General features: G+C 18.9%; 3 protein-coding genes across 3 annotated transcripts in view; 2 read left to right on the top strand and 1 right to left on the bottom strand.

Moving 5' to 3' along the window:
* Window positions 1–1400: 1400 nt before the first annotated feature.
* PGSY75_0606900 (glutaredoxin-like protein) lies at window positions 1401–2084 on the top strand (the record flags this gene model as incomplete). The annotated part of the gene is made up of 1 exon (XM_018784648.1): window positions 1401–2084. One exon carries the CDS (start codon window positions 1401–1403, stop codon window positions 2082–2084), a length of 684 nt encoding a protein of 227 aa, XP_018642702.1.
* Window positions 2085–3188: 1104 nt separating this feature from the next.
* On the top strand, window positions 3189–4088 carry PGSY75_0606800 (putative protein, unknown function; the record flags this gene model as incomplete). Its single annotated transcript, XM_018784647.1, has 1 exon — window positions 3189–4088. The coding sequence occupies one exon, from the start codon at window positions 3189–3191 to the stop codon at window positions 4086–4088; it is 900 nt and encodes a 299-aa protein (XP_018642701.1).
* Window positions 4089–5225: 1137 nt separating this feature from the next.
* PGSY75_0606700 (putative coatomer alpha subunit) overlaps window positions 5226–9952 on the bottom strand; it is a gene marked incomplete at both ends in the record, with an annotated part of 4918 nt that continues 191 nt past the window's right edge. The window contains 4 exons of the mRNA XM_018784646.1: window positions 5226–5261; window positions 5401–5546; window positions 5649–5790; window positions 5914–9952. The exon at window positions 5914–9952 is cut by the window's right edge and continues 191 nt beyond it. Of these exons, the coding sequence (XP_018642700.1) occupies window positions 5226–5261; window positions 5401–5546; window positions 5649–5790; window positions 5914–9952 (4363 nt within the window). The remainder of the gene's footprint in view (window positions 5262–5400; window positions 5547–5648; window positions 5791–5913) is intronic.

Raw genomic sequence — 9952 nt, 5'->3', positions numbered from 1 at the left:
TTTTTTTTTTTTTTTTTTAAAATATTTTATTTTTTATATTATAAAAAATAATTTTTTTTTTTTTTTTTTTTTTTTTTTTTAATAATTTTACTTTTTTCTTTTGTGTTTTCAACTTGAAAAAAAAAAAAAATAGATTACAATTTTTTAAATATAATTATAATTTCTTATTATTCTCACTTATATAATAATCTAAAATATTATAATATAATATATATAAATGTTATACATTTATTTATATATATAATATATAATATAGTTCTTTTTTTATTTTTTTTATAAAAATTATAAAAATTTTCTTACATGTTGTAAAAACTACATAATAATAAAATAATAGGGAGAGAAATTTATACTGTTAAAAAAGAATAATATTATTAATAACATATAAAAAATTAACATACTGAAAATTTTATAAAAAGAATCAAAATAATATTATTTTAAAATAAAATATAAATATTATTACATATATATATTATATATATTATATTATAAATATATTTTTTAAAACTTTATATATTATATATAATAATATACAATATTACGTTTCTTTTTTCACTCGATATGAAAATTTTTTTTTTAAATAAGAAAAAAAAAAAAAAAAACCTATATATATATATATATATTATATTAATATAGTCAATGATTTTTTTTTTTTTTTTATAAAGGATTATGTATGTAAATATATACATAAAATTGTAATATATTATATGTATATTATATATATATTATATATATGTATATAGTAAATAATTATATTGTATATATATATATATATTATATATGTTATTATAAATTTATTGTACTGTATACAAAAGGCCAGCCCTTTAGTTTTATCCTTAAAAAAAAGAAAAGAAATGAAGCACCTTTTTCTTATATTTTAATATATATATATATAATAATTTATATATATATTTTTATATATATAATTTTTATTTGAATGTGTAATTAAGGCAGAAGAATATTTTAATTATATATATATATATATATATTAATTGATGTTCCTATATAATATTTTTATAATATAATAAAGAATACCAGGTGGACCGTTTTGTATATATATAATAATATATATATATAATATATATATATTTAATATATATATCAGTGTATATATTTTTATTTTAAGAGTATACCTATATTTAATATAGTGTTATATTTTAATATGAATTATTTGTGAGCTGATATTTTTCTCATAAAAAAAAAAAAATATATATATATATATAAAAAAATACATTTTATTTTCTTGTTGAAGTTTTTGTTATAAATTAATCTTTTTATTATTATAAATTAAAATATTTATATATATATATATATATATATATATATATATATATATATTTTATATATATATATTTTATATATACCCACAAATAGTCTTTTAATCGTTTAATTTAAAAAAAAAAATGGAGTTTATCAAGGTTGAGGAGCAAAGGAAATATATAGAAGAAAATAATGGATATCAATTATTTTATATAAATTCGAGTACTTCTGCAGAATATAGTTCTCATATAGATATATTAAAAATAATGTTAGAAGATTATTCTAGTGTTCTTAAGATATATGTTATAAATGATGTGGATGATAATAATAAATATGAATTTCAGTTTTATGAGAAATCACAATTAATTAAAAATTTTATCAATACGAATATAGGAAGTATAACATTTTTTTTAAGAAAATATATGCAGACCATAACAAACAATGAAAAAACAGAAGAAAAAAATAATGAAACAGATAAACCAAAAGATAAAGAGAAATATACAGAAAAAGAAATTATTAAAAGAATACAGAGTCTTTTAAAAAATAACAAAATTATTTTATTTATGAAGGGAACGAAAACATTTCCACAATGTAAATTTAGTAATGCAGTTATATTCATGTTAAATAGTTTGAAAATAAAATATGAAACATTTAATATATTAGAAGATTGCGATATTAGAAACTACTTAAAAATATATTCAAGTTGGCCTACATATCCACAGCTATATATAAATACTGAATTGATAGGTGGTCATGATATTATAAAAGCTATGTATGATAATAACGAACTTGATTTGATTATACCGGATGATTGTTTTGAGGAATAATTATAAAAATTGTAATAAATAAATAAAAATAAAAAAAAAAATATATATATATATATATATTATATATATGTTTTATTGGGTATATTTTTATAACAAGGCGAGATGTTCATATATTAACCCTCTTCTAATTATTATAAATTATAATTAACAATATAATATCATTTAACATATTTTGTTTCATATATATATATATAATATATATACTCTTCATACTTATAATTTTATATTTTCTTTTTTTTGCATAAAGATATAATAGTGAATTTGAAATAAATAAAAAAAAAAAAAAAAAAAAAAAAAAAAAACAAACATATATGAATATATACACATCATATATTAATGTACATTTAAATTTTGTGTAAAAGCCATATTTACTTTTTTTCCTTTTTTTCATTTTTTTTGTTTTTTTATCAAATGCACCTAATATATACACAAGTTTTTTTTTCAACTATGCAATATTCCTTGGTCATATAAAAATATATTTTTTTTTTTTTTTTTTTTTTTTTTTTTTTTGATATTTCTAGTTTTATTTGTACCGAGGTATTTTCACTTAGTACACAAAAATAAAATAAATGAGTAAAAGATCGTTCAATAATTTATAAACCAAATAAATAAATATTAAGGATCCATTTTTTTTTTTTTTTTTCTTTCTCCTTAATCTTATGAATATGTTATATTATTTAAAAGGTTGACCTTTTTGGATTTGTAAAATAATTCGTCTTGTATATGTGATACAAAACGTTCCCTTTACATTCTTCCAAAAATAAAATAAAATAAAATAAACATATATATATATATATATATATATATATATGTAATATTTTTGTGTGGTAAAATATTATTTTATTTTTTTTTTTTGAGAGATTATATTATAATTTATACTAAGGTGTAAATAGGGGAAAAAAAAAAAAAAAAAGAGACCAAATAACCATAAAAAGGGATAACATATATATATATATATATTTATGGCCACCCTTATATTCATATATATACCTTTATATGTGTGAAAAAAAATCACAATATTTGTTGATTAAATAATTATTTTATTTTTTATTTTTATTTTTATTTTTATATTTAATTTTTGTAATAAACTTTGTAACTATTTTTATGATGCATTTATTTTGCAGGTTGTTTTTATTTTTTTTCTTTGTGTATATTTTAAATATAAAGTGTGTGGAAGAAGTAGTAAATAATAAGAGCAAGCGATTAATTGACATATATCACGCAGCTGTTAAAGAATTAATAGAAAATGAGGAGTTGATAGATTTGTTAGAAAAACATAATGTAGATTATTCTGTAATAGAATCTTTAGAAAATATACCAGATCTTAAAGATATAAATATAAAGGATGATATTGATGATGTATTAAGTGAAATAATAAAAAGGAAGGAAGTTAAAGTAGGAGCTTTAAAAAATAAAAATTGGGGACTTATAGGTAATTATGAAATAAATCCTCCTATTGGTTTTTGGCCTGATGTAATGTATATAATATGGGAAACGATATCAAAACATATTTTTAATGATGAAGATGCTATAACTGTTAAATATAATTATTATGATAATGTTTTTGTAGCATTAAATAATAAAAATATTCATATGACTGATAATTATTTTCTTTCCAATTCACGTCTTGTTGATCAGTCTGGAAATAATTTAACTAAACTAATAAGTGGATTACCTATTATAAATCATTCAAACAAAATTATGATTTTAAAAGAATATAATATTAATAACTTAGAACAACTAAAATTATATATTTCTAAAAATCAAGGCTTGAAAATTGGATGCTTAACTGAAGCCAATTGTAATGCTTTAAAAAATATTTTCTTAGATAAAGTTACTTATGATTATAAATCTTTTTCTTCTTATGTTGATTTGACTAAGAGTGTATTATCAAAAAATCATTTTATTGGAGTCATGTCAGGGATCCCATTTAATTTTAATGAGCAAAAAATTATTGTTTTTGATTCCTTCCTAAAAACGGGCCACTCTGCATACTTCAAGTAACAAAAAAAAAAAAAAAATATATATATATAATTAAAAAATTGATGATTATTTGTTTCTATATTTTTTTTTGTTGTATATATATTTATTTTATAATTTTATAATTTTTTTTTTTTTTTTTTTTTTTTTTTTCTTAAATGACTACCCCCATGAGTAGTTCATCATCCACAGGTAAATAAAAAGGCTAAAAAAAAAAATGGACACATAATTATATATATATATATATATACATTTATAATATGTTCCTTTTTATAGATATAATTTTAAATCCGTTGGCATTTTTGTGTTTTATCTTTTTGATGGTATCTTTTTTAATATGAAATGATAATACTGATGAAGATATAATGGCAACTCACTTTTTTTTTTTTTTTTATACACATTTACAATTAATCGATAAAAAATATATATATATATATGTATATATTTTTATTTATTTTATGAGTATACAATTTTTCAAATTAAAAAAATGAATATTTCTTGACATCCTGACTATATTTATAAGGTTGATTTTATATGTCACAATATATATATGTGATTTTTTTTTTTTATATTTGTAATTTATATATTTTTTATACGTGAATTTTTTAATATACAAAAAATATTACATTTATATTATATATATATATACATGATTTAATATATTTATTTATTTATTTTTATTTTATTTTTTTGAATTATTTAACATTTGTCATTAGTTATTCATATAAATTTTTTATTTTATGTAAATAAATATAATTACATATTTTAAGGGGCTTTTAAAATATATAAAAATAATATAGGCTTATAAAAATAAAAAAGAAAAAAAATACGTGAAAAAAAACCACATAGTTTTAAAAATATATATATAATATTTTCATATAGAAATATTATATTCTACGAATGGTTATTAACAACATAAAATATAATTCAAAAGAGTAAAGAAAAAAAAAAAAAAATAATAAATGTACACATAAATAAATATATATATATATATATATATATATATATATATATATAATATGTATATTTTTATCTTTTTTATTTTTTACTAGTTATATTTTCTCATCACTGAAAAGAATTTATAAATAAGGATCCTACTACTAAATATTACTCTTAATATAATAAAAAAAAAATATATATATATATTATATATAATGTTCCTTAGATGTTTTTATTTAAAAAGTCGAATCCAAGTGCCTTGAAGGAAAAAAAAAAAAAAAAAAAAAAAAAAAAAAAAAAAAATATATATATATATATATATATATATATATATATTATAACACAAAATAATTTAAACAGATTTGTATTTTATTTCATTCAACATTTTTATTTTTACCTTTATTCCCAATTTTGCAACAAGACAATTTGGACATATGGTTGATGTGAATTCTTTTTTTGCTATGGATTGACAATATGGACACATAACAACTTCATCCTTTGCTTTTATTCTGGTTAAGCTAACACAACATATTTTCATATGATCTAAAGTAAAAAAAAAAATATATATATATATATATATATTATATATTGATATATATTTATAAGTACTACAACAAATATTTATATTTTAAATTTTATCATTACTATAATCATTTGGATCATAATCAATATCAAAATGTTCTGTACTTTTTTGTTCACACATTAATAATATCTTTTTTGCTTTAACAATTTCTTCTTCTGCTCCTTTAATATTTTCATAATTTCCATTGATTAATCGTTTAGCAAACTGTATAAAAAAAAAAAAAAATATATATATATATATATATATATGATCACATTATGTATCTTTATTTTATATATAGAGATAATAAAATATATTTACATTTATCTTTATTTTATTTTTTTTTACCGATCCAGCTGTTACAAAATTTTGAGCCTTCCAAGCTAAACCCATGCCTCTTCTTAAAACCAAATATAAATGAGAATTTTGTAAGGAACAACATGTAAAATATGCCATTAATTCTAAACTTCTTCTAGGGTCAGATGTTGAAGTTAGATTTCTTTCTTCTTCTAGTCTCATAGCTAATATATAACTTATAACCATTTCTAGATAATCATATAAATCTTTTTCATTTTCATTTGTATCTACAAATATCATATGATATAATATATTTCTAAAAAGATTAAGTGCTTGTGTAAATTTGCCTAGGGTAACTAATTTATGTGCTTTTTTAATTTGAGTATATAAGAAATGTTTCGTAATAAAAATATTATTTACATTATTTTCATTCATATGTACAGGTATTTTTAATGGTTCCATATTTTGTATTGGTGTAATATATACATATGTCGATATATAAATATTTTTTATAATTGGTTTAAATGGTTGCATATTAACAATTCCATATTTTTTAGATATTAATTTTAAAGATGTTGATATATTTCCAGTTCTTATAAAATCTATAATTTTACCACTTCTTTTTAATAACTGTTGTAAAATATTTTCTCTCCTTTCTATTTTTAAAACTTTCTTATTTAATATCTTTTCATTTTCTTCTATATCTAAATCCATTATATTTATATCCTCATCATTTACATCATTCTTCCATATATCATTTTCATCCGAAAAATCACTTTTACCTTCAAACTTATTTATTTCATTGTATGATTCATTATTATTTATATTTCTTTCTATTGTTGATATATTTGTCATATGTGCATGTGATAGGTTACTTTTGTTTACAATATTGTTCAGCTCTTGATCTTTATAATTTATACTTCCATTATAATCTGCATTTTTTATATCGTTTACATATCCATATGGTTGTTCATTTGATTCTGTTTGTGTGTTGAATTTATAATGTGCTTGTTCATAATTTATTACTGGCCAGTTATATGAATTATTCCATAAAATATTATTTGCTAGATTTATTTGTGTATCGGTTATTTTATCCTTATTTAAATTATGGGTATCATTTTTTGTTTGGTTGGCATTTATAATATTATCATTGGATGATAATATATTATTATTAAAAGTTTTGTGGGAAGTATTTGAAATGTCATCAATTTTTATTATTGGAATAGGAGGACTAAGATAAAAGGATTTTTTGGGGCAATAATTACAATCATTAATATCAAATTCACATTGTTTATCTGATAGATTTATTGGTATATTATATAAATGAGAACATAACAAAGCTAAATTAAGTTGATTTTGTTGTATGAAGATATTAATTCTTTGTTCTATATCACCTAAATATAATGAATTTAAAAATATGGAGATAAAATCATTTCTTATCATTGATATAGATAACATCTTTTTTAGTTTTTCAATATGACCACTGAAGAAATATAAAAAAGATAATTTGTCATATGATTTAGTTCTTTGTAATGAATATTCAGCAATCTCAAAATTTCCTAGCATTAATGCATGTACACTTAATATATTCCATATATGTGTTTTATCAATTTTCTTAGCAGCTTTTAGAGCATTATTTAAATGTCCTAATTGTATTGATAAATTAAATAACGTGTTATTATTATTAACCATTTGTACTGCTAGATTGGCAAAACCTTTTTTTTTAATATATCCTATTAAATTGTAGCTAAAATATAATTTTTTCTTTTCATTCAAAGGAACAACGGCAGTACTATTATTATTATTATTACTATTATTATTATTTGAGATATTTGTTTTTTTTTTCTTGTTGGTTATATTTAAATATTGATATGCCATATTTTCATCATTATTTATTAAAGACATTTTAAATAAATACTCCGTATCATTTAATAATATATTTTTAACATTTTCTTGTCTATTTATATAATACAAATGATTATTATATATTTTAAATAAATAAACTGTTTCATCCATATATTTGATTAATCCTTTCTCTCCATTAATTAAAATATATTTTAGATGACTAAGAGTATTATAAATAAATACATTTGAATTATTTTTTTTTCGTTCATCCCATATACCACTTTTAATACGTATATATTCATGTACTGTAGAAAGATGTTGTAAATCTATGGTTGTTATAACAATATTATATTTAAAAACAAAAGCTATATAATCTTTTATAACTTCAACAGATATGATAGAATCTGTGTGATGTAATTCATTTAAAATTTTTTTCATATTCATATCATAAAGATATATATGATGTTCACCGAATATTATAATTCTATTATTATTTAATGAATGAACTCGATCTACTTTAAATGGCACTTCAATTTTTTTATATAAACTATCATCAGGAATATTATGTATATTTAAAACATAATTATTGTTATTTTTTCTTTCTACAAAAATATATTTATTTCTTGAAACAAAAGTAGCAAAGCAGCAGTATTTATTTTTAATAATATATTTTGCATTATCACCAGAATTAACATTATTAAGATTATTATTATGATTGACATTATTTTTGTTGTTGCTGTTATTTTTTATGGAATGATCTTTTTTTGATGACCAAGGTTTAAAAAAATTAAAAGATGACGAACAAGCATTATTTGGATTATTATAATTATTACTATTAATATTATTATTATTATAATTATTACTATTATTATTATTATAATTATTCATAAGGGCATTTCTATTCTCCCAAACAATTAAATCAAATGAATAATATTGTTGTTGATTGGTATTATTATTATTATTATTTTTTTTATTATTATTATTTTTATTATTATATTCTTCGTCGTCATCCATTTCATCGTCATGATTAGATGATCCATTGGGACAATTGATAACATCTTCTTTATATATAAATATAATAGCAATATTTGTTATACAAAAGTGATTATATATTAATTGATGATATCCATTAGACATAATATTACCATATTTTCTGACAGGACATAATGTTGTATTTGTATCTTTTATTATATCATATAAACATATTTGTTTATCTTTACAATAAAATAAGAAATGCTCATATTTATCATATGGACATTTTTCTTTATGAAATTTAAATATGACCATACCTGAATCATGTCCAGCTGCTATTAGATTTGAATTTATTTTAAATGATAAAATCCAGAAACGATCATTTTCTCTTCTAAATGTATGAATACATGAACGTTTATTAATATCCCATATTCTTATAGTATGATCTTCACTATTACTTAATAATAAATCATCATTAGTTCTATGAAATACAAGACTTGATACATTATTAAAATGACCTCTTAATGTATCCAATTCCCAACATTTACTATCATTAAATCTCCATATTTTTATTAATTTATCATCTGAACCTGATGCTATAAGTGGTAAATTATGATGAAAAGTACAACAATTAACACCTTTCTCATGACCTTCTAAAATAAATTTACATACAGCATCTGAAGCTCCAAACATATTAATACTTTGTTGATTTGATATAAAAGAATAAGAATTACCAACACCACTAGTACTATTATTATTATTATTATGATGATTTGATAAAAAATCCGAATTATAAATATTTTTTGATAATCCATAAGGTTTATCGTTTAAAGGGTGCATATAATTATTACTATAATATGTATTATTATTCATAATATTACTACTACCACCACTAACCATATTATTATTATTATTGTAATTATTGTCTAGATGGTCACCTTTCGATATGACATTTTTTTCTCTTAACAATTTAATATCCCATACTCTTAATGTTTTATCTAAACTACACGATACAATATAATCCATATTCGGATGAAATTCAGCACACATAACATAATGATTATGTCCTGTCAATATTGCTATACAAACACGACTCTGCCAATTCCATATTCTTATTGTCTGATCATCAGATGCTGATAATATCCATGGATATTCTTGATGAAATTGAACTTTTCTAATATAATCTAAATGACCAACCAAATTAAATACACACTTTTTTAAATGAATATTCCATACTTTTATCAAATAATCATCAGCACCACTTACAAACAAA

Source organism: Plasmodium gaboni, chromosome 6, assembly GCF_001602025.1.
Source record: "Plasmodium gaboni strain SY75 chromosome 6, whole genome shotgun sequence".
Classification (NCBI taxonomy): domain Eukaryota; phylum Apicomplexa; class Aconoidasida; order Haemosporida; family Plasmodiidae; genus Plasmodium; species Plasmodium gaboni.
The sequence above is the reverse complement of the archived record's forward strand: the minus strand, read 5'-3'. Positions and strand labels throughout refer to the sequence as shown.